The sequence below is a fragment of the Idiotropiscis lumnitzeri genome, chromosome 14 (genome assembly GCF_059441095.1).
Source record: "Idiotropiscis lumnitzeri isolate Australia: NSW breed Sydney's pygmy pipehorse chromosome 14, RoL_Ilum_1.0, whole genome shotgun sequence".
NCBI lineage: Eukaryota > Metazoa > Chordata > Actinopteri > Syngnathiformes > Syngnathidae > Idiotropiscis > Idiotropiscis lumnitzeri.
The window spans coordinates 6,964,442-6,990,771 of NC_142404.1; the positions used below are offsets into that span (position 1 = coordinate 6,964,442).

Consider the following 26,330-nt stretch of genomic DNA (forward strand, 5'->3'; position numbering starts at 1 on the left):
ATTTTTTTAAAACCATGATAATATTCATTAAAAATATCAGACTGATGGAGTAGTTTGTGTTTTGAAGGAATAAAAGAATACATCTCATTCATATGCACTTCTTTCCAAAGCACCCAAGGACACAACAGTATAAAAGGCTGAAATATTTTCATTTGAGTCCCAGAGAGAGGGGGAAGAAAAAATATATGAAATAAAATAAAAAGTGGAACCTCAGTTTTCCAATCACCCCTTTTTGACACATTGACACATGATTTTTATTTTTATTGATCGTTTGAATTGATACAACTAACAAAGTTTTTCTATACTACAAATTCCCAATTTTTTTTCAGGTTTGAATGTTATTTTTAATAAACTTGTATTTGATTTCACATCATTAAGATGAAGCAATGTTCGTTTCTGTGGAAACGCTTCAGATTTTGCAAGAAAGGAGATGTTCACCGTGAAATATAACGGGAAAACTTCTAATTGTCGTGCATCTCGGCTGTAACCATGGCATCGCAAATGGCAACAACTGTCAAGGTTGAGGAAGGTGAGGACCCAAACGCAGGGAAGCCAGGCAGGGGTAACTTAAAGGGCATTTATTAAACAGAAAACTAAGGCAAACAAGGAACTTGGAAAAACTTAACGACAGGAAACCAACTACAGGGAGAGGCGACAGGAACTGGCAACAGGGACAGGCAACCGGGACAAGCGACAGGGACAAGCGACACTTAAAATGACAATGAACCAACAAGAACTGAAAGCAACCAGGGAACTAAATACACACAAATTGACGAGACAACGAGGAGCACCTGGACAAGACATGGAGGGTTGGAAGGACCGGATTGGTTGACACTAGGGCTTGGGTAAACGAGCACAGGTGGACACAATAGACAAGACGAGACAAGACACATATACAAGGCCAAAACATGAAACCAAATACTAAACCAAAAATAACAAATACAAATCATGACAGTACCCCCCCCTTAAGGGACGGATCCCAGACGTCCCAAACACAAACAAAAGAAAAGTGTCCAAAATCAGGGTGGGCGGAAGGGGGCCAGGAGGCGGGACCACAGTCCGCAATCAAGGCTGGTCAGGCGGGCGTCCGGGAGGCCAGACCAGCGAGTCCAGCCGTGGCCCTTCAGGCGGCCGTCCGGGAAACCAGACCAGGGAGTCTAGCCGTGGCCATTCAGGCGGGCGTCCGGGAGGACAGACGCATAAGTCCAAGGGCGGCCATTCAGGCGGACGTCCAGGATGACCCGAACACCGCATGGAGTCCGCTGACGAGGCTGAGACGAGACGCGGCGGCTGGACGCCGGATGCAGCCGAGACCGGAGCTTGGAGCAGCGACGGGGCGGGCGCAGCCGAGGCAGGCACTTGGAGCGGCGGCTGGTCGTTGAGCCCCGCCGAGACAGGAACGTGGAGCGGCGGCCGGTCGTCGAACGCCGCCGAGAATGGAACGTGGAGCGGCGGCTGGTCGTCGAACCCCGCCGAGACAGGAACGTGGAACGGCGGCTGGTCGTCGAACCCCGCCGAGACAGGAACGTAGAGCGGCGGCTGGTCGTCGAACCCCGCCGAGACAGGAACGTGGAGCGGCGACCGGTCGTCGAACGCCGCCGAGACTGGATCGTGGAGCGGCGGCCGGTCGTTGAACGCCGCCGAGACTGGAACGTGGAGCGGCGGCGCTTCGTCGGGCGCCGCTGTGGCAGAGACGAGAAGCGACGGCGGGTCGTCATCCACCGCCCAGGCAGGAAACTGGAGCGCCGGCGGATCGTCGAGTCCCGCCGAAAAAGGAGCTTGGGGCGACGGCGGATCGTCGAGCACCGCCGAGGCAGCGACGGGAAGCGACGGCGTGTCCTCGGGCGCCGCCGGGACAGGGAAGTGGGGTGGCGGCGGGCCGTCTGGCACCGCCGAGGCAGGGATTTGGAGCGGCGGCGGGCCGGGCGCACCAGAGGCCGGGACTTGGAGCGGCGGCGGGCCGGGCGCAGCGGGGACAGGGACTGGTGGCGGACGCAGAACGTGCTCCGCCGGAACAGGGACTTGTGGCGGACGCGTGGCGTGCTCCGCCGGAACAGGGACTGGTAGCGGACGCAGGGCGTGCTCCGCCGGAACAAGGACTTGTGGCGGACGCGTGGCGTGCTCCGCCGGAACCGGGACTGGTGGCGGACGCAGGACGTGCTCCGCCGGAACAGGGACTTGTGGCAGACGCAGGACGTGCTCCGCCGGAAGAGGGACTTGTGGCGGACGCAGGGCATGCTCCGCCGGAACAGGGACTGGTGGCGGAAGCAGGACCTGCTCCGCCGGAACAGGGACTGGTGGCGGACGCAGGACGTGCTCCGCCGGAACAGGGACTGGTGGCGGACGCAGGGCGTGCTCCGCCGGACCAGGGACTTGTGGCGGACGCAGGGCGTGCTCCGCCGGAACAGGGACTGGTGGCGGACGCAGAACGTGCTCCGCCGGAATAGGGACTTGTGGCGGACGCGTGGCGTGCTCCGCCGGGACTGGTGGCGGACGCAGGACGTGCTCCGCCGGAACAGGGACTTGTGGCGGACGCAGGACGTGCTCCGCCGGAACAGGGACTTGAAGCGCTGGCGAGGCGCCGGAATGGGGGTCAGCAGCTCTCGGGAGGCCAGAACGGGCCCCAGCAGCTCGGGGGGAACCGGGACGGGGCTTATCAGCTGGCGGGGAGCCGGAACGGGACTCATCCGCTGGCGGGGAGCCGGAACGGGGCTCATCCGCTGGCGGGGAGCCGGAACGGGGCTCATCCGCTGGCGGGGAGCCGGAACGGGGCTCATCCGCTGGCGGGGAGCCGGAACGGGGCTCATCCGCTGGCGGGGAGCCGGAACGGGGCTCATCCGCTGGCGGGGAGCCGGAACGGGGCTCATCCGCTGGCGGGGAGCCGGAACGGGGCTCAGCAGCTGGGGAGGAGCCGGAACAGGGTTCAGCAGCTGGCGGTGAGCCCGAGTGGGACTCTGGAGGCTGCGTGGTTTGCTGCAGCTGGCGAGGAGCCGGGACGGGACGCTGCAGCTGGCGAGGAGCCGGGACGGGAGGCTCCAGCTGGCGAGGAGCCGGGACGGGAGGCCCCAGCTGGCGAGGAGCCGGGACGGGACGCTGCAGCTGGCGAGGAGCCGGGGCGGGACGCTGCAGCTGGCGAGGAGCCGGGACGGGACGCTGCAGCTGGCGAGGAGCCGGGACGGGACGCTGCAGCTCGTGAGGAGCTGGGTCGGGGGCCGGATCCCTATCAGCCTGCCGCCATAGGGATTCAGGGGAACGGGAGACGCGAAGGACACGAGGGACCGGGACTACAGGGGCTGGTGAACGTGCGCTACAAAACGTGGGTCGAACGGAAGGTGGTGCAGAAACCGACTGTGGACGAGGTACAGAAACAGACGGACGAAGTGAACTAAGTGAATTGGAAAAACGTAACTCAGGGTGTAAAAAGTGGGTGCTATTACGAGAGGTGGCAGATCCTTTACTCGGGCGCCGTCGTTGACCACCTCGCGGAGGTCCAGGATAGATGGCCAACCGGGTGCCCAAGTAAAGGTCTGATGGGTGTGATTCAGGTGTGGACTCAAAGGACTCGAAAGGAAACCGTGACAAAAACTGACTGGGAGAAGAAAACTCATGAGAAAAATCAAAATCTGGGTCAAACTCGGAATCAGACAACTGAAAATAGGGGTCATCATCTAAATCTGAATTAACAAAAACATGGGGGGACAAAATGGTGTCGTAATCAAAGATGTTAACACAAGACGAAGAAGAGTGGCAAACTGGCTTGGCGGAACATATGGAACTCACACGAAGGGGTTGGTCGGCAGGCTGAGGGGGGTACCAGCTTGGGCGGCGACGGCGAACTCGTCGCCGTGAGCTTCCTGCTGGGTCCAGTATTGGTTGGTTCATTCTGTCAAGGTTGAGGAAGGTGAGGACCCAAACGCAGGGAAGCCAGGCAGGGGTAACTTAAAGGGCATTTATTAAACAGAAAACTAAGGCAAACAAGGAACTTGGAAAAACTTAACGACAGGAAACCAACTACAGGGAGAGGCGACAGGAACTGGCAACAGGGACAGGCAACCGGGACAAGCGACAGGGACAAGCGACACTTAAAATGACAATGAACCAACAAGAACTGAAAGCAACCAGGGAACTAAATACACACAAATTGACGAGACAACGAGGAGCACCTGGACAAGACATGGAGGGTTGGAAGGACCGGATTGGTTGACACTAGGGCTTGGGTAAACGAGCACAGGTGGACACAATAGACAAGACGAGACAAGACACATATACAAGGCCAAAACATGAAACCAAATACTAAACCAAAAATAACAAATACAAATCATGACAACAACCCTGTTATGAATCAACAACGACAGCAGCCGTGCAATTTAGTGCCACAGACCAAAAAGGTGCTGCTGGCTTATTTAAACTGCCTTATTTTCTAAAACTTGTTCGTAAATCTCCTCCTGCTCAAAGAATGACTTATTATTGCAGAAATGAAGAGAAGTGTCTTGCTGCCAGTCCATATAAATCAGCAGTTGGTATTTTAACACGACTGGCAATTCACCTTCTAGCATTATTTTTGTACTGAACGGCTCTGATTGGTCAATTGCTGGAGGGTGGAATTCTGGGCCTTTCCTGAATTGGCTATTTTATTGTTACCGTTCAACTGGCTACCGCTTGCTTCTCCGGTCGTCAGACCACTATCAGTCCAGTAATTTTGTGTTTTCTAATCATAATCTCTGACTTTGTTTAAAATTTTTATATATAGGTGAAACTCTTGAAACATTCAGAATTCTAACTCCAATCTATTTTTTTTTTAGAAAAATATGACCACTTTTTATTATTAATCCTCTACTTATCCAATACCTTAGCCATAACCTTTTATTTTTTGTGGAGCACTGTTCAACTCTTCAATAAACAAAACGGCTCATTTCCAATTCCTATCTGGGTGCAGAAAGAACTGTAAAAATAAGAGACACCAATATGCACTTTATCAAAAGGATTTGTTTCCATTGATGATTTACTGCGTTAAGCGAATCATCTTAACCTGATAATATTGCAAGTTAGTGTATAAAAAGAGGAGTAGCTTGTTGTGTTTCACTTCTTTAAAATATTTTGAGAACTTTCTTGCTTGGTTGTTGTTTTTTTAATATTTTGAAATCCGTTGGTTTTAAAATAAAATTGAGTGAATGTTGAATTAAAATGGCATTCTTTTGTTTATTTAGAGTTACCTTTAAATTTACAATAAAGCCATCGTTACTGTATTGTATCTATGTCATTTTTATATAGTTAAACAGTACTTGATTTGCTTGTCGCTAATCTGTTTACCTTCCACTGGACACTTCAATGTGAAATATTTTATGCTGCAAGTTGTAAATTTCTTACCTCCTTATAGTCTTGAACGCAGCTCTCAAATGAATTTAAGATTTGTAGATCTTTCAAGAGTGGTTTTTCAAAGTCACTGAACAGCTCCTGAGAAAAAAGAAAAAGTTCATCATTTGCAAGAGGATAATTCCATTTGGGGAGAAGGTTTGGGATTCCCATTAAGATGATGTGTGCTCAAATTGATCAGCTCAAATGCCCCCCTGAGATTTCATTCCTTTTAAGAAAGAAGGCAACGTTACATTTTATTGTGTTTTCTGCACTTGTGCTCTAAGTGAAGCATCAATCTTTTGGAGAGTGATGAATATTGGCATTTCTGAGCCGAAAGTGACTTTTAGTATATACTGTCGTCGTTTACTCACTTCCATGCTGGCAGCGTGGGTTGAGTTCCCACACAGTGGCGGTGTGAGTGTGAAGATCAATTAGCATTCGTTCAGTTTTTCACCTGAACAGGTTCAGGCATCTGATCTCGAAAATCTTTCTTTTTGCTCTCAAATTGAAACTTCATGATGCTGAATCTCTTCTTTAAAAAGTGAAAGGAAAACAGGTTTCTACACCCCTGAGCTACTGTAGTTGAAGTTAAACACAGCATCTTCTTGTGACGCAAATGTCTGCTATCCCTAGATGTGTTAGAAGTGGGAATCAGTGAGGTTGGAGTGTTGTGTTCTTACACGCGTCTCGCCTCACTGATCCGTCCGTCGCTTCTTTCTGTTTGCTAATGGAGGTCGTGATCAAGCCGCCCACTCCACCAGGCCCTTTTTAGTGGGGAAACGGCAGCCTTGTGACATGCTCTTCATCCTCCTCCGTAAGGAAGGTACAAGCTCTCTTGTAATTATCGCTTTGTGAGACTGGCCCCGCTACTTCTGCCCATTAGTTGTATTTCAAGGTAGTGCATTCACATTTTGAGAGAAACTGGTCATGAATGCAGCTCTGATTGTGAGAAAACATGATTGACACACAGCGATGCATCGAAAGAGCTGTTCAGAGATGCTTGTCTAACTTCCAGTACTTACAAAATATTTACATTGAGATTCATCCCAAATGAGGAAATCTAAGGCTCGAGAGTGGACATTTTGTGTAGTTGGACACGTTAAAGTGTCTGTGTGAGTGTGATTGGTTGTCACCCCCCCCCCCCCCAAAATAAAAAACACACCAAAAAATAGCCTAAATTTTCAAGGTACAAGCTTTGTTCTTTAAACCAGAGAAGGTTAAGTGTAGCAGAATTCACTCTCGCAGTCTTACATGGGCAGTGGCGCACTTTCACAGGAAGTGAATTAACAGAGAGCCGTGATCTTTTCCAGGAAATAGATGACGAACATTTTCAATGCCCCGTGGTAGTGCATCATATTCTTTTGTGCGAAAGGCCCACTGGGCGCAGTGCTTCCGACTGGTATCAAAGCGGCCGTGCGCCCTGCCACAAAGGAAGCAGCTCGGAACAAAAGGAGGGCTCAATCACCGAACGCCTTTCTGGTCTGGATGAACTAATGAACGTTTGGCTACTTTATCTTCCCCGCTAGGTCCGTCAATCCCTGTGAGAGTTAAGAAGAACTAGGATTTTTCTCCCAGGAGTTTTTATGAGGAAGCTGTTAATCTTGAGAAGGGATGCCCTATTCTCGGAGATCATTTGACTAAATCCCTTGGGGGGGAAATCATTCCATTAAAGAAGAATTCCTATTTTTGTAACTTAAATTCAAATAGCTCATGTTGTTCTCCGGACTTGAAATAAGTGGAGTGTGAATCATCTGCTCTTAAGCAGGTTCCAGCCAGGTAGTGTACGCAACCATTTAGACACAATTTATTACATTCGAATCGATCAATTAAAAAAAATAAAATAAAATTTTATTGTACATTGCAGATTTTTGCATTTAGAAATGGGGAATTACCTGACTTAATCTCCCACTTATTACTGCTGCAATTACATGGCAATTACAGAAACCGTAAAAACGATCAAAAACGCAATATCTGGAGCCATTCAAAATCAATATTTTACTAATAGCTTGGCAAAAAAATAAATTATTTAAATATTAATAAAACTCATACTCATCAGAGATGTGATTATGGAATTTATTGTGTGCAGATAGCATCAGACGCCGTGTTTTCCGAGTCAAACTTGGTTTGCTCTGACCAACTAATGAGATGATGGGAAAAAATGATGATGATTGTCATTATTATTGAAGGCCAGTTGGCTGGCCAATGGAGAGTGGATTTGAAATCTCATTGGTTAAGAAACAGTCGAATTGCTTATTTTGGCCAAAAATGCTGATTATGAAGGCTGATTAGTTGACAACCTACATATATTTGATCATAAACCCCACAGATACTTATTTTGCTCCACAAGTTAGGAGCTTGACCAAGCGTCTTGTGTTATACACATCCTACCCTTTGAAATTTACAGGCAGCCTCTACAGACAAAAAAAAAATGGAAAGAAAAATGTCCTCCTGATCCTGATGCTCAGATTTCCTCTACTCTGTCCTATGTGCTTCCCAATGTTTGTGTGTCAATGGTGGCTGTGGGAATGTGAGGATCTATTCGTTGCTGCTTACAGCTTTCATTTGAAACATTTGTTACGATCACAAAAACACATTGTGCCAAATCATTTCCTTCGTTGTTCTCTGTCCAGTAAGCGGCTCTTTCATGTATCGAGTGGAAAAGTTACATTTCACGGTTGGCGGCTACATCCGACCTGCCTCACTTGACTGGCAATGTCTCCGCTGGCTATTCTTATCAGGACCCTGCACTTGCTCATGATACCGTTTTTTTTTCTGAGCATCAAATTGACCCGTGGCATTGCTTTGAGCGACTCTATCCTAAGAAAGAAGAAACTCCTGATCTGGACGGAATCCACTGACTTAGCTTTGTTGTGTCATCAACTATGGGAAATGAGAAAGCATCTACTTCTCATTTTGCCTTTTTCACAATCTATGAAAGCTTCAGGCTGCAGAATATATTAGCATATCATAACTGTCGAATGAATACTATGAATCTTCACAGTTTGCAATGACTTACATGTTCCATTTGTTCCCTGACCAAGTTTGTAACTTCATCAACTCAATTTTCCCCATTAAAATAAATTATTAAATCTTCCTAGCCCCCGAAAAAGCACCACACTATTTTTTGGTCATTTGCAAAATATCACTGTTTTGTAAAATATAAACATAAAAGAATTACATTAATTAAAAAAAAAACAATGAAAAAGAATGTGAAGAAATTTTCTGGTTTCAAGTGAGAGCCTGTAATTCGGAAAAATAGTACTCCGGAAGGCTTGTAAGTGAATGTACTGGCCTTTTTATTCAAAATATGAACATAATTGGAAAGTAGTTGGAAAACAAAATACCCGCAACATTTTCAAATAACCTTCAATACAATACAATACAATCCAACTTTATTTGTGTAGACTTACTTGGACATCGAGTTGGAATTAAAAATATTTCAACATTTTATCCCAAAACATTTTTTCATTATAAGTGCACAGAACTGCACAGATTGGAGGAACATTATTCACTGAAATTACTGAGCAAGACAGCAAGAAAACGATTTTGTCATGCAACCTCGTCTACCTGACTTGTTCATTGAAGACAAATACATACTTCCCTTTTGCCATCAGGAAAAACAAACGTGAGCCATAACTGTAATTTTTATTTATCGCATCCAGACATGAAACAGACCGCATTTCAACTCTGTAGCTAACCAAAACAGCAAGAGTTAAAGAGCCATAAACAGTCTTTTGGATGAATACTACGAATTTAGAATGAGTTCCCTGGACAAAGATGTCATCTTTATTGGTGACTATTGTTCTTAGACTTGGCATTCCGCTGCATTTCTCAATGATTATGGTGAAGCAATAGTCTTCTTGTAAACTGCTCAAGCCATCCTTGAATTGAAATGTTCAGGTTACAAACAATGAACAGGTAGAAGAAGCACCTCATCAGCATACGCAGCTCACAGAAGCAAATTCTCAACTTCACACAAGTATAGCACCTTCCTCACTATACACCTCTTGTGAAAAGGTATGTACGTGTTTTTGTGTGCGTACGCTAACAGATGGTTTTGTGTGAACTTGTTTTCAGCGCTGTTGAATGCAAATATGCACAGATACAACACTGCAGGTGATCAAGTCCTTGATATTACCCTGCTCCTGTTGTATCTAGCCTTGTCAAAGTAGTAAAGAATGACCGGATTTTCACGAGCATAAGGTGCACCGTATTAAAAGGCGCCTCAGTTACGGGTGCACACATACGGCTCACCATATTATTGGGCGCAGGCATGGTAAAACATCCATCCATCCATTATCCTCCTTCAAGGGACGCGGGAGTTCTGGAGCCTATCCCAGCTGTCTTCAGGCAGTAGGCGAGGTACATCCTAAACTGGTTGCCAGCCAATCACAGGGCACACAAAGACAAACAGCCACTCACGTTCGCAATTACATCTAGGGACAATTTAGAGTGTCCAATCAAACTACCATGCATGTTTTTGGAATCTGGGAAGAATGCGGAGTACCCGGAAAAATTTCCCATGCGTCAGGGCACGATAAGTGATCTGGCAATTTATCCAAATCCAGTGACCACTTTTGGATTGTGTACGTTTTACAAAAAAATTATCCAAATCCAGTTTTCGGATCCTAAAAATGAGCAGTGGATACCAAATAATTAATTTTATGGTCACACGGATTACATTTCATCAGAATACCTTTCACTATGTCCATGATGTAAGATACCAGGATGGCCGAGTGGTCTAAGGCGCCGCGTTTAGGACCCAGTCTCCCCAGGAGGCCTGGTTTCGAATCTCGAATTTCCCCATTGTGGGACTAATAAAGGGAATATTATTATTATTATTACATTAAGATGCCATGATTCTGATTCCAAATCTCGATTATAATGAAAAGTTCAAATTCCTTCTTTTGTTATATTAATGCTACAGATCAAATTTCAGGGAAATATATTGAACTGTTTTTGGTTTTGATTGGAAACGAATAGATACCAAAATAAAACTAAACCGGACATTTTACCACCAGAAATTCAGAAATCTTTTGTTTTTTAAAGCCACTATAAAACAATAAAGCAGCCTCGGCCTTTCTCTCCAGCCCAACATTATTAGGCCCTTTGCTGTTCATTAAACGTACCATGGCCCTACTAGGTCCCTGTGTACGTTATTAGCACTTTAACAAATCCACTGACTCACTAAAACACGTGAAAGGTGTGCAGACCATAATATTTTCACATTCCTCCAGTCTCTAGAAGTGTGCTACACACAGTAATTACCAGCCCATCAGGGTGGGTACCATGGGTGGCGGTGTTGGGATGGATGGTTGGAGTGGGGGTTTGCTCATTATATCCAAATTGTTGCTCTCTCCCACCTTTAATGCAGTGTCAGAAATCGTTTGGGTCATGAGGGCTGGCGGGGGAGCAGCCTCATGCATTAATGAACAACAAGGTCAGAGGTAGGCGTCAAAGCTGGCTAGCGCCAAATATAGAGCTTTTCTCCTGTTTAACTCCCTCCAGTGATTGGCAAAACAAGTTTTTTAAGAATGTCCTCTGCGTTGTTGTTACCTTTGTGTTGTTAAAATAACAGTAGCGATCCAGCAATATCCATCCACAGTGTGCGACCTGCTCGGCTACAAACCTGGGCTACTAGTGTACCGGCCAACACTTTTAAGGATTTTGAGGAGTAAGGTTTGACGAACATACATGAGCACGGCACGGTCGGTCGATAAATAAAATGGACATGACTCGATTAATTGTCGATTACATGCACGTTTGTATCCATACGTCATCAGAATTCAGCTGCGTTGCTTCATTCCCTCTCCTGTCAGTCAACTTGCTTGTCACTGTGGCAGACGGGTCTCTCATACACACGATCACTCTGACAGACACGCGGCGAAAACAGCATTGAAGCAGAGAGAAAGAATTTGCGTACTCAAGTGTGTATTTTCTGATGCCTGTGGATGTACAATTACAGAAAGTTTAGTGTGGCACATTTTTATTAAGTTGCTACACAACAAATCCCCAAGTCCATTTAAAACTCAACCATCCCCGACCAATTTCTTCAGATGGGAAGAAAAAGAACATGGTGGGGCATTTACCATTACGCGCTTGACAGCGAAAGAAATTCAGACATTTCACTCTGTTGAAAATGCTGCAAACTTTTAATCGAGCCGTTCCAAACAGCCATTGTGCAACGAGGTGAAAGAGGACTTTCTAGAGCAGATAAGACGTTTCATTTTACTCTGCCACAACAGATATATAGTTGTTTGTTTTAATATGTAAATGTATTTTTTGTGAACACAGCTTGAGGCTGTTTTAGCTACATTTATTATTAAAGATAGTTTATTAGTCAATTTGTTCAATATTCTTGACACTAAAAAATGAATTACTCTTAAAAAGGGAAAAAGTATTTGCATTATTTTTTTATGTGCCTCCATTAGTTTAAAATGGCAGTCTGATTAACATTGTGTTTGTGGAATATGCGTTAAGCAGCAAAATCGGCCCGTTTTTAGACACTTCAGGGGGCGGCCATTTGGTCACTCACTTTTGACTGAAAAAGACATAACAGTTGCTCAGGACTCAGGTAACACCCAATCACAAATTTTCTGAAGCTGAGCCATGATTGGTTATTATCTGATCCCTGAGCAACTGTGATGTCATTTTCAGTGGACAGCAAGTGGCAAAATGGCCGCCCCCTCATATTCCACAAACAGAATATACATCAGAATGCCGTGTTTCGACTGGTGGTGCTGCATAGAACATACTCTTAATTAGAAAGTTTTGGGGTGTACTTCCTCTTTAAAAAGGATGTAGTCTATCTGACTATTGTTATTACAATGTAATTATTAATTAATATCATTATTATGTTCTAATTATATATCAGTGATATGGAAAAAAACAACATAATGGATTCGTTCGAATCTAGCGAGTCGGTATTCCAGTCCTGTCAGCTTGGGCTGCTGACTATTGATCTGTCAACTGGAGTATACGCTGACTCTCCCTCATCCACTGGGGACATCTCCACTAAAACCACAAGTGTAAAGTGGACAGACACGGCTTAGTTATCCTATCTGTTAATGATGCTGGAGACAGATTCATTGAGACAGAATATGTTGTGGTGTGTGTGGACCAAAGCTCCAAAAGCTTTTTATAAACACGTGTTGAACAGTAACACAGATATTTCTTTGCGCTAATAGAATATAAATGCATATAGGAAACCTGTCAAGATGGAAACTTGAAGGAATGTAGCTCAACTTCACACAACTAAACATTAACAAATAAATATCCCAAAACAAAATACATTCTAAAAGCTGCAAATTGCGCCAAAGTAAATTTATATGTCAAATTGATTCATTTTTGTGCTTTTTTTTAAAAATTCTCATGAAAATAATTCGAATTGCATATCGATAGGAATCAGTAATTGTTAATGGATTTGCTCTACAGAGGCTTGTATCAAATTGAAATAAATTCTATTCACAACTTTCTCAATTATTTTTCCAAAAGAATCCATCAATATTGAATCAATCTGGATCACTAACTGTTAAGTGATTCGTTGTATGATGGATTTACACCAAATGTGATCTCCATCCATTGACAACTTTCTGTGTTAACTCACGCTGATTGTTTCTGTATGGTCGTATTGTGACAATTGCATTCTGATCAGTAGAAATAATAAAATAGTTCCCACTAATTACAGCGTAATAGTTTTTGTACCAAATCCTACTAAATACTAATAATTGTGAATAAAGGCTCACGAGTGTCAAACATTCAATTACGGTCTGGAGACAGCTTGGTGCTTTACAAGCTGCTGCAGACTGCTGCGACTCACTCACAGATTAACGCTGCTCTTGAGGCAACGAGTGTGCAATTTGTATTTGCACGGTACTTGACATTCATGCAATGGGAAGGCAATTAGGGTGGAACGAGGGTCATAAATAGCGATCAGAGCTGGAAGTGTTTGAGCTTTGAGCCACAAATGGCGAGGCGCAGCCTAAGCCCGTCAGGGCTCAACACCTTGTGTCCATGAATCACTGATTTCACGAAGCTTAAATTGTTATTTTTGTGTTTGTGTCCCCGACAGCTCAAAAGTAGGCAATATCCATCTTGGTACTTCTGAGGTATAAATGTTGAAGTGTTAGACAGTGAGATGGAAGTCCTAATTGTCCTTAAAATGCAACTTTATTCTTAAATCTGACATTCATGGATGGAATTTTCAGTTCTAAAAAGTTCCTATTTGGCCTCTAATGATTTTGACATTACATTACGTGTTGAGGGCTCAAGTAACAACCAATCACGTCCCAGCATGTGAACGTTATTAAATTTGTATTACTATTTTTTTCAGTGGCGGACTGTGGCTTTCACAAATAGGCCTTTACTATGCCCCCCCATGCGTCAACCACAAAAAAATATTACATTAGACATGTCATAAGAATAGTAAACCTAAAATAAAATACATCGTACTTACCATGCTTAGTAAATGTAGACAAACTCCATCGTCTTTTGCCAGTGGCAGTGTTTATATATACAGTTACGAAGTTATGTGGCAAATAAATCCTCTATCGCCCAGTCAGCCAGCTACAAGCGTTCTCCAACTTAGCCTCACAATGTCCAGGTTTTCTTTTCTTTTTTAAAAGCCCGCCTTGTCAATGAATTTCAGTCATGTGAAGTCGCGCGCTCCCCGCTTCATGCAATGAACGTTCGCGAGTTGCTCTGAACCAATCAGAGGACGGAAAAGTGCAGGCCTACCTGGAAGGGACGCATGCAGGCTCTTATATACTGAATCTGAAATCCGATTGGTTCAGTTGGTTCCGATTGGTATATATATATGTGTGTGTAAGTATATAAAGTACAAGTATATCATGGTCTGGTCTTAATTCTACTCACCCAATCCTCCATTTAGGGAGAGTTAACTTTGAATATATTCCAGAATATGCACACATTCTTATGTACATCCTTGCTGCTACGTGAGTTGTTTTGATTTACTACCGCTCAAACCTTTCAGCGGATTTGCGTTGTTTTGCCGTGTCGTTCATGCTGTTCTCAGCCGCTTGGATCAAAGTGTGGGTGGGTGTGAAGGATGGGGATTCTTTTACAGTGACAGAAAAGCCTGCAGTTCGCCACTCGCCTGCCGATGTGTAATAGCTGTAGTCTTCTCCCACAACACCCCCCCACCCTCTCCACAGGCATCATTCTCCTTGTTTTCCCCATTTCTCTGGCAGGATTGAAAGGAACATTTTATGAAAGTTCCTCCCCCAGGAGATGCAAATAATCAATAAGTGTGAGCGAGCTTTTGAGAGGCTGTGAAGCATGAAAATGTATTCTCTCAAATATGAAGTGAGCCCCCTCTTCCCTTGCTGCGAGCAAGTCGACACAACGCTTTGTGCAAGTTGAATATGAAGAGACGTGCAATCACTCTGTAGGCCAGCAGGTTATTGAGACTTATTATGTCGTCTTTCATCTGTGCCATTGGTTTACACGAGAAAAAAAGTAGACAACCCTGAAAATTGGCACTGTGAAAAGCCTTCAGATGTCTCATTGCAATGCACTTCATTCGAGTTAGAGTAAGATATTGTCTTATATATGCGTACAGTTTGGAAATGTGTATATATATATATATATATATATATATATATATATATATCAGACGAATACCAAAAATAGCTCATAGTCTGCCCAAACCATAGACCATAACATGCATTCGTGTTTGTCTTGCCCATAGACCATTACTTTATCCAGGGGTTTAAAATGGAGTACACCAAATTATTCCCTAAAACTGGGTCATTATATTTGCATATGTTCCCGAAACAATTAAGCCCAGGGCTACACCATCCCAAACATGACCCAGGGGTATCAAGCTGGCAAAACTCACTTTAAATATATACTCAATCGCTGAACAATGATCACAATCCTAGTGGCTGGAGCCATTTTTAATCCCCAGTTCATTTCAAATTACTGTAGTCGATTTTCTACGCAGAACCGTGCTTGCCTTCACCGTGGCTGTACATGCTGCTTGTTTTTGTGCTGTCTGCTTCAATCATTCAGTCTTTACGACGTGACCATGTCGCCTCGTCTCCTCAGAGGGAAAGCCGAGTGTCGGGGGGGAAACCTCTTGTGTCCTCACCCGATGCTCATGCACTGAAGTTGAGTGCTGGCGGCTGCTTTCAGGAGACACGCACTAAAGTGAAATGGTCTCTCCTCGAATGTCAGCTCTCAGGAACACCAAAGGGGACCGGGAGACTGGGGGGGAGGGAATGCCGGAGTCTTTGTGATCCAATCGTATTAATACAAGACAGTGATGGATTAAAACAGGTACTTTGAACTACAGGCAGTTAGATGTAGATTTTATGTATATTATCTTATATATCATTATCTAGGCTTTCTTGAGCTACTGTTTGCAAGCTTGTTTCATTGTTTGACTTGCTGTGTGAAAATACGGACATTGGACCTAAAATTCATCCCGGACTGAAAGTAGAGACTTTTCTTTGTGTCTATATGTGTGCGTGTGTGTGTGTGTGTGTGTCTTTGTGGAATGAGTGAAGTGAGCACTCTTCAGGGAGACTTTAGTGAACACTTGAGTGCTTGGAGAACCAAACACCTTGAAGGTGTCTGGATTTTCTATCTTTTTTTTTCATGACCTCTTTTGAGGCTGCATGAAACTTATCACCAATAATATTTTATTATACTTTCTTATATTACCATAATAGTGGCCAGGGGTTTTATTTAGTAATCAGCAGTGGAGATGAATTTATTTGTACAAGCACAATTTTATGTGTCAATATTAAAACCATGTTAGCGGAATATTTTATTTTTTTGTAAAATTCGTCAAGAATAGATACATTGCGAATATAAACATGGGTCCGCACAAAATTGCCACGATCAATCTTCTTTGACTACTGGAGAGCTCATTGTTTTTCAAAATGCCGTCTCCACATAAATCAAGATTTTCTTTGCTTGTTACTTTGCTAAAAGGCTTGCCTACCATGTTGTGGTATCTATAAACAATCTAGAGTAACCTGGGTCGCATCAATTACTCTCGAATTTTCACTATCCGCTCGAGGGGTTTACTGTGGATACTTTTTGGAAAAGGGCAAAAAAAGTATTGCGGTAACCTGTTCGGAAATTCAGATAAAAACTGCCTCAACACCGCATTGATTTTCCACCCTTCAGCGTCCTGATAATATTTGGAATCCATTATCTTTTACGTGCTAATTTAAGTAGTTTGCAAGCCAGCTCGAGTGTGTGACTTTCGTATAACAGATGTGCCCAAAGTGCCTTGATTAACGCACCGTGATGCGGCCCTTTATTTTTAGCCCAAGCAGGGGCGGACAATGTGGAAACGCTTTTATTACCCTTCTGCTCGGAGATGAATGGCCGACAGCGAAGAAGAGATGTAGCGTCTTTCGGATTCATTTGTCTTTGCCACATCGAGGCGTGGACGGAGGACGGAGGAGCTGCTCGGTGAGCTCGATCATCATTTGCACAAGGGCCCACGACGCGACGCCAACAAGTTGCTGAGACGCAATCAACTCTTTTGTGGATTCAGCTCGTAAGAAACATCAAGGATCACGCACAAAGTGTGATCACGTTCGCGAACAATACCCATCCATTTTCGCTGGTGCCTGTCCTCATTACGATTGCGACAAAGCTGGAGACTATCCCAGGTGACTTTGGGCGAAATGCACTCACTGGACTGACCACTAAACAATCACAGCCGCAACAAGAGTTCCCTTTCAAACAAGTCTGAGTTCATTAGCGACACACTGTACCTGTACGTATAGGACACACTTTCTTTTCGCAACAGCTCGACATCCATTTCATGTGCTTCGTCTGCTGTGCTTTAAATTAGGAGGATGCAGTGAGCCATATAACCTCAGTGAAAGCAAAACTACAGTAGATCATCAGCAAGTCCTTGCCTGGATGTCATGATCATTTCTCGTTATTACACAAAAATAAACTTCCGTGTACGTGTGTCTTTGCAGGAGCTCTTCACAGCAGAGTGCAAATTCAAAGAGTCGGTGTTCGAGAACTACTATGTCATCTACTCATCCATGTTGTACCGACAGCAGGAGTCGGGTAGAGCTTGGTTCCTCGGTCTCAATAAGGAGGGTCAAGCCATGAAGGGGAACCGAGTGAAGAAAACTAAACCAGCCGCTCACTTCCTGCCCAAGCCATTAGAAGGTACAGTTTGTTTTTAGAGCTACAACTTTAGGTAGATTTTAGATCCAATACAACGTATCTGCCTTTTTTGAAAAATGGCTACCACAGCACCTGAGTAGAGCAAGGTTGAACTGTTAACAGAAATGGGGGGAGAGAGGATGAAGGGCGAGGTTGTAAGTTTGGTCAACCAAGCATAATTCTTTGCAATTAGCAAAGTGTACTCTGACCAGAACAAGGCGGCAGATGTCAATAAATGGCCTATACTCGATCGTGATAAGGCAGACATCATCCTGCGAACAGCCAGTTAAATCCTTTTGGGAGTTGGAGTGTACTTAAACCGTCGCCATTTAAGATTCAATGTATTTAACTTATACAGGCAAGAAACGAAAGAAAAACAATTGCTCAATCCATATTTGAATGGGTTTTTGATGGTCACATGTAAAGTGTGTCGGCCAGTGGTTCCCAACCTTTCTTTATCTTCCACAGACTGGTTTCACATGAAGACATATTTTGACCGACTGTTACTCAACTAAAATGTTCAGATCAACAACTCGCCATTACACGGAATGTTGTAATTAGTAGGAGGCCCGCTCGTGTTTCTCTTCGAGTCGGTCCCAGCTTGAGGGACCGGTAATCATTGTTCTTTCCCAAAAAATAAACAAAAAGCCAGAGGCTTGTCTTTTAATTTGTGGTGCATACCAAAGCAGTTTAGATGACTTCTTTGCCTCATTTACATTTGCCGTCTGTGGCATTATTATGCAGAGCAGGTTTGGTACATTGGAGTCAACTTGCGAGTAACCCATACGTTAGCTAGTACTGCCCGTATTGACTCTTAAATACAGCTTTGTTTTTCTTGGAAGTTGTAATTTCATCCGTCTCATTATTTGGTCCTTACAATTAGCCACACATTCTCAGCACTACTTGTCCTCATAAAGGTTGTGGGAAGTTGGACCCAGTTGACTTTAAGTGTGAAGTCGGACAATTTATGGGCACATACAGGCCAAATATTCACACTCACTTTCTTTGTATGTGCGAGCAAGGTACCTTGCAAAAAGCCATGCAACACGGGAAAATCATGTAAACTCACATCGATGTTCCAAATGAAATTTGAAGCTGGACCTTCTGACTTTGAGGCAGACTTCCACTGTGCCAGTCGGAATGTAACTCACTATATTTTCAAGTCTTGTGAGATTTACTGACGTCGACTTTAAACTGTATAACTTTTGAGACATATTTTTGTTATCACAAGAGGGATGACAATAACCCGGTCTGTGGATTTTTGTGGTCATACAAGGATGAATTGGCCTTTTAATTTTAGTCAAATGAACTAATCGTATGCCATCTCTCCTCACGTCCCCAGTCGCCATGTACCGAGAGCCATCCCTGCACGACGTCGGAGAGACGGTGCCCAAAGCGGCGGTCCCGGCCAGTAAAAGCACAAGTGAGCCTGTGGTGATGAACGGAGGTAAACCTGTAAGCAAGCCTGACAAACCCGCCACATAGCCAAGCCCCACCTCCCCCACTTGACTGTTTGCTGAGCACCGGGGTGATGGCGGAAGGCCATTTCCCCCTCGCTGGAGCGTCTTTCCTCTGTGGATCCGGGCGAACCTTTCCTCCGTTCCGTCTCTCGCTCCTCCACCTTTCTCTCTGCCTTGTCCTCACCCTTTATTCCAGCTGTCTGGTGGAGGGATCCGTCGGTTGAGGCTGGGGGAGAGTACTGGGAGAGTGGTGGGGGATTTCCCCAGTACAGGAGGACAGTAACGGACCTCTCTGATCCTGGAATGCCTTTAAAAATTCCTCTGGAACTGTGAGGTTGTGGTGTGAACGTGTGTTTTACAGCCACTTTGCTTGCTGAGGGTTCATACAAAAAACAAAAAAAAAAAAAACTTGTTCCCTTCTTTGATGCCCTATTGCAGAGAAAGTCTGTGCACCTGCAGACCTATTTTCTATACCACGGTTCACCAGCTATGTTCTGGGATAGCGGCTGTATAGATAGAAATTATATGTGGACGTGTGTCCTTTATTTTTTAATGAGTATATTCCCCTTCCTGTCTTCTATTTTCTAGAACCAGTCACACACTTTCCACTTTGGCCCCAGAAACGAAGACACACGAAAATGATAGGATATTGCTTTTTTTTTTTTTCTTACAGCACTTGCAATCGGTGATGGAGAGGTAGTTACCACCACTGCTGCAATCAGTGCAATGCGGCTCGCCGCAAACTCATTTGCAAAAAGGGATGTGGGCGGGAAAAGCGCTGTATGGGACTGATGTCTACATATCACACAAGTCCCACCAAGCTTTCGTTCAGTGGCTCGCATTCTCTGGTAAATCTATTTTTCTTGAAGTTTATTTTGGAGCGTGGGTTGTAGGAATATCTCTCAGTCTTGTGGGCCTCCGTTGCTGACATCTTGAACTTCTTAGGCTCGAGGCTTTTGGTCGAGATAATCTGTACGACGCTAGCAGGCAGCCCTTCAGCGGCAGTTTCCACAACATTTTCAACATCTACAAACTAAAGCATGGGCAAGGTTGATCTTGTGTTCTGTATCCCTTGCAGCGACAAAAATGTATATTGTAACATTTTCATTATCGATATTAAGGTTCAGGGGGGGAAATCACTCAAAAGACATTTTTAAATGAGTAAATTATTATTCAAGAGGAATCGTGTCCTAGCTCAGCATGCAGAGTCCAGTACTGATCATTCTGGCCTATCACGTGCCTGTTTTCAAACTCGATTTTTTCCCGGCATGCAAAAACCGGTTCCCAGTCCCCACTGGGCCAAAGGTGCCTCGCCCACGCAACCATCCACCCATCCATTTACAGGACACGTAGCATCGTTAGCATAGCAAGAATCACCCTGCACACTCTGAAATGACCAAAGGCTTCCCCCCGCCCCCCACCTACCAGGAAGTTTCTTGGAAAATCCTCTCAAGTCAACGCTTTCACTGTGATAGCTTTTGGTTTCTGAACCCTTCCGAGATCTTTGCGTGACCGCTGCCCCGCTATCCTTCTCCTTCGAAAGGTCTTAACTTGATGTCATTTTTGCAGAGGTTTGTCTACCTTCAATTAGTCACGTGCATGTGCTTTCAGAGGTGTCGGGATATACGTAGTGTAGGACTTGACATGGGCATGTTGCAGGCTACGGCACCCTCACAAGCTACTCTGCACTTTCACGTTGTTACTCTCGTCATGACTGTTAGCAGATGATGACCAATCCTTGACATTTGTCATGCTTTGATCGGGCTTTTCCTACTAGTTCTATTTCTTTCAGGTTTGGAAATTTCAATTTCTTACATTCATCAGAATAAGGTACGACCAACCTTGGATATTCGTTATGATTTTGTGTATGGGTAGATGCAAGAACTGGAAAGCATTGTTATTGCATTTAGGACTGTGTCTGTGTAAATTCTCAGTCATCCAGGTTATGGAAATCCACAAATAGTTGAAGAGAAGGTAATTGGACCAAGAGAAGATTTCTAGACATCTACTATACTTGAAAGAAAACTAGACCACTTCCTTGTTAAACTAGACTCCTATTCAACTTTGAAAGACAATTCGACAAAGTATCGGATGTTCAACAACCAAGATGAATTTCTGTTCCCTTGCATTCAACTTTGAAGAAATTGAATTTCACAGCTGTACTATTTCTCTTTCACTGCAAGAAATTAGACTTCTTCTAAGTTGAACTGGACTCCACTGCCTTTTATTCAACTCCCAAAGAAACTACTGCAGACAGTTTCCCGGAAGTAGACTTGGACAACAAAAATCCAAGAAGAAATGAGTTGCTTTCTACCCAACTTCTAAGGCAACTGGATTTCTTCTTGAATGTTACCCTGGATCTCTTCACCCTCAAAACAACAAATTTGCCAAGTTGCTCCCCATTAGGTTTTGAAAGCAAATTGACTTTTTGGTTATTTTCCTGGTCCTCTACACATCTTTGCAAAGTCAAAAAGAACTCTAGTTGCGTTCATGTTCCACTAATACTCCAACAAGTCTATTTGCATTCTATTCGATTTTGAAAACAAATTACTTCGACTTGGTTGTTGCACTGGGCTTCTATTCAACTTTGAAGCAACCAAACAAAAATAAGTCCAGTTGCCTTCAATTCAACTTCAAAGGCAAGTCCAAGATCACCTTCACGTTTATAAATGTTAAAATGTGTTTGGATCCAGAAAGCCTCTTTTATTACTCTCATTTTCCTGAGACGGGTCATGTGTGATGTCAACTCCCTTCATTCTGTCTGGTGTACTGTACTTGCACGTACTTGTTTATTCTGATATTTTTGTCCCATTTTTTTGTTTTTGCATGGTGGAGAGAGGTGTCGACAAACTGCATGTAACGTAGGATATGTCTATCACCAACTGTTGGTATGAATCGCTACATATTTTTTTAAAATGACGTGTATGCAAAAGGTTTGTCGACACTCTACAGTTTGTTTTATGTACACTCGCATACAACATTAAATATTTATGTGAGAGTGTGAAATTTACTATGTAATGTGCAATAGAGTGCGCAGTTAATTTTTGAACGTGGGAGAGGAAACAAATATGATGCTGGGATTATAAAGGAGTATTAGGAACACACTGAAAAGAAAAAAAAAACGGCACTAAAATAAATGTAAGTTGACAACGTCCTCAATAGTTCTGACAACAAATATTTACATATATTCTTGCAATAGATATCTTTTTAAAAACTATATTCCTCAAATTATGTTTTAAGAGTATGCATTTTTTTCCTCATAACATTACTTCTTTAATCTTGTGAGGCTAAATCCTGTCCCTGGAAAAAATATTATTGTCATAGTATGACTTTGTTCTCATAACAGTTCTATTCCTTCAATTTTAATTCAAATACTTTAAAATTATTTGCGCTATTTTGACCGGCATTAATTCCATGTGGCGTAATGCGGGTACAGGTCTGACGCTTTGTTAGTAATTTTGCAGACAATCACAGGCCGGTGGATCTGTGATAAGGAAGGCTCCACCGTTGTGGAGGTGGTCACAGACTTTTTCAGTCATGGCCAGACAAAATGCCTCCTTTCCTATCTTCAAATGCTACTTGCACACTAGCGTCTAGCATACTAGCACTTCTGTGAAGTGGGTAGTTGTAGACCACCTCGAGTCGCCGATCGTTTATGTACCCTGATCCATAGCTGTGCCGTCCAGTGGAATGATTACAAAAATATACTGATTTATGAACGGATTAATAAGATTCACTTTCTTCCACCAAATTGTCAATCGACTACACATACAAATACAGTCTTGCGCTGATGCAAAAATCATGATACGCCTTTGTGCCATGGCGCAGATGAGCTGTCTAAAAAATAGAGTCCTCTGACTTTATTTGAACAAAATCACATCCCTATTATTTTAGGATTAAACCGAAAATATTCTTCCACAGTTATGATTTTGCTCGAGTAAGATAGCGACTTCTTTGTTGAATAATTATGTTTTAGTCAAGCAAAATTACAACTTTTAACTTATTTTCATGAGTATATCATTTTTTTCTAAAAACTATGACTATTACTACATTTTTCCTCAAAAGATTAGAATTTTTTTTTCTCTCATAGATATGAGAATACAACAACTGTATTCTCTCTAAATTTACAACTTCAGGCTCACCGTGTAATTGTTTTTTTTTCTGTTCCGTGTGACCTAATACTAATTTGTAATAAAAAAAAATATGTAGAAAAAAAAAAGAAAAATCAACTTTTGCGATTGGTTCCCTTGCTCACGTGTGGCACTTTACGGACAAAAGGGTTGGATAACACCGCTTAACAATTTGGTAATCACCTTGCCTCTTAGGGTCCTGACCTAAACCCCATCAAATGCATAAATGTTCCTCTGAATGGATGAGGATTTCCACGGAAGTAGACATTGTTGGAGATGAAAAAGGGCGACCAGCTATATATTAACTTCCATTTTCACTTCCGATTTAATGATCATGTCCCCACACTTTAATGCATATAGCGCATGTATGTCCTCTCAATTTTCTCCACTCTCGAGTCTGTGAGGAATGTCCATACCTGGAAGTCTGAGTCATGTTCTTTTAGGTAAGGTTTAACAAAGAGTCACTACTGAAATTATTTATTTTTTAACAACAAATATATACTACTATATACCATTGCAAGTATGCCCATTTTGGAGTTATGTCATGTTATAAACCAAATTTGTAATCATGTATGGATGTTTAAGGTCTTATTGTTTTCCATGCAAAATGACGTGTCATGCGGCACATTTAATGTTTTATTATTTAAAAAAAAATAAGAAAAAAGAAATAAAAATGCTCAAACAACGCAAACTGTCTGCCTCCATAGCCTCATTGGTTTTAGTTTGTCAACTTGCATCCGATTTTGCAAATCAGCGGAATACATATGTGGGTCATTAAAAATGAAATCCCACACAAAAAGATATTTATGTATCAAAACTTTTGAGTAAACCCAATTTTATAAACAATAGCTTGTAGCCAGTACAATACAAGAAATAAAACCAAGTCCATGTTTTGCTTCTATCAGCTTTGATTCTTTGTTGTTGCACTTGGAGTCTCAGTACTCGGCCCCCACCCAGATTTCGCAAGCGTTCCCGGTCCAGCCGTCCCAGCACTCGCAGGTGCCGCAGTTGCACAGTCCATTCCCTGCAAAGGAAAAGCTGTGAATGTCAAGGACTTTTTAACAAGGCACCTCACAACATGACCGCCTGGGAACATCACTTGGGTTGTCAGGAGTCTCAATGGGAACAAACCAAATTTAGGGACATTACTTCCTTTAAGTTAAATATTTTATGGGTAGTTTTTCTGTTGTCATTTTTATTCCAAATAAATCACCATTTTTACAGCTTTTCAATACTCAAAAAGTCACTACATTTTGACGGTATGTTCGGCCTGATTAAAATTCATGGGGAGTTTGAGACATGACCCCTGAACATCGCTTCAATTACTGGCCTCTGAATTTTTGGAAAATCGAAACCTGTTCAGTTTTAGAACGGAACATGGACTTTTGTATTCTTATTGCATTAGATTTTCTTGTTGCCTGTCATAGGTAGACCTAAAACCACAAGAAAGTCTCTCAAACCATTGCATGAAGACACAGAGTCTGCATTTTGGTTGAAAATGTGTTTGACGGGCATTTTGGCCATTTTCAGGTGTTCTTCAAAGTCACAATTTACATCAGATATTTTGTCCAATTGCTACCAAATGCTAATCATGCACAAGGGGTTTTCAAACGGTGGACTTTGGTATTGCAGCGTCCAGTGCTAAGGTATGTCATAAGGCTAAGCTAACATTAGCACGTGTGTTTATCTTCTATAGCCACGAAGCGTCTAATATTACAGTGATGAATTCCCTCTACCATTCAATGACTAGCTCTCGTTGACTACCCATATGTTAATTGCTTAGGAGAAAAGTACCCAAAAAGTATCTTACCAAAGGAAGTAAGATTTTGTATGTCAAGCTAAGTTGCTACCATTCCGACCACTTAAAATCATCTGAAATTTCGGTTTCGCTGGTGTACCTGTGCAGACAAGGTCATCATGTTTGTCACACTCTCTGTCGTCACACTCGCAGTACTCTCCAGACACCCACCAGTCTTTGGTGGAACAGATACACTGGCCACAGTGACAAGAACCTGCAACATGAACAAACATTTCACTTTTGGCAGTGAATTCGATTCTATCTTGATTTTGCTGTTACTAATAGCTTCCTCTGATTATATTGACACCCCTTACTTGTTTTTGCAGCACTTAATGCGCCCTCATTTTTTGTCACATTTGACATGGCCTCATTATTTTGCCATGTTAATAATGCAAGTTTCCTCCTCATTTTGCAAATGTTAATACTACCCCTGCTTGTTTTACTGTTACCTTAAATTTGATCATTTAAATTTTTTTCTTTGTTATTTTGCCATTGTTGATAACCCCTTTTAACGACCCTCCCAGCTTGTTTTGTAATTGACATTCCTCCACTTAATTTGTAAATGTTGATCGGCTTGCAATCCCTTTAACGTACTTTGTGCATATCATCGTCATACATGGACTTCACCAAGCTGCATGTATCTGTGAAAATCCCAATACGTGTGTGCGTGTGTAGCCTCGGAGAATTTTACACGACCGTATCCTAAATATGAACCATGGTTTGTACATATTTTAATTAGCGTGTTACAATTGCTAAATTATATATGGATGGGCAAGTACTGCTACCCGGTATTGGTATTGATATCGGCCTTATTTTGGGTAGCAGATCATCATGGAGCTGCCAATACCAGCCAGAGATGCTTAGGGGGAAAAAAGACAGCGAGTAAGTCCACCTTGGCAGTAGTTGGCACTATATTGCATACTCGAGGTAACTGTATCTGTGAGTATTTAGAGTTAAGATGCGTACTGGTATCAGTCGGAAAAAAAGTGTGTCTTATATATCCCTAATAAATTACATAAATGATTACAGTTATTATTAATATTTATATAAGTTACCTTTGCCACTGCAGAGGACTCCATCGGCAGTCTCGCACTGCTCCTTGCTCTGGGCGTCACTTATATCACATGACCTGGGGAAGGTGCACTGCTTGCCAAACCAACCCTCCTCACAGATGCAACGTCCACACGAGCAATAACCATGACCTGATGGCGGTGGGCAGAAGGGACTTTAGTTTACAGGAGAAATAATATGAGCCAGGGTCAGGAGATAATTGGCAAGCTTTAATTCCACAGTACAGTGAATATAATTCGCAATCCGGCTATACTACTCCATATTGATGGAATGAGCTTGAAGTTGATTTCCTATGTGCGAGATGATTCTAACTACTACAAAAAGAAATCAAGTAACCCAGCAGCACATGAA

General features: G+C 43.1%; 2 protein-coding genes across 3 annotated transcripts in view; one reads left to right on the forward strand and one right to left on the reverse strand.

Moving 5' to 3' along the window:
• The window catches only part of fgf14 (fibroblast growth factor 14), an 86,875-nt gene extending 64,400 nt beyond the window's left edge, over positions 1-22,475 (forward strand). For both annotated transcript variants that reach the window (XM_088314574.1, XM_088314575.1), the window contains exons 4-5: positions 17,325-17,523; positions 18,863-22,475. In XM_088314574.1, coding sequence (XP_088170700.1) covers positions 17,325-17,523; positions 18,863-19,005 — 342 coding nt within the window. In that variant the 3' untranslated portion in view covers positions 19,006-22,475. The remainder of the gene's footprint in view (positions 1-17,324; positions 17,524-18,862) is intronic.
• A 1,099-nt stretch (positions 22,476-23,574) lies between these two features.
• The window catches only part of itgbl1 (integrin, beta-like 1), a 29,592-nt gene continuing 26,836 nt past the window's right edge, over positions 23,575-26,330 (reverse strand). The window contains exons 9-11 of the mRNA XM_088314577.1: positions 25,964-26,110; positions 25,009-25,122; positions 23,575-24,134 (exon numbers count right to left, since the gene is read on the reverse strand). Of these exons, the coding sequence (XP_088170703.1) occupies positions 24,046-24,134; positions 25,009-25,122; positions 25,964-26,110 (350 nt within the window). The 3' untranslated portion in view covers positions 23,575-24,045. The remainder of the gene's footprint in view (positions 24,135-25,008; positions 25,123-25,963; positions 26,111-26,330) is intronic.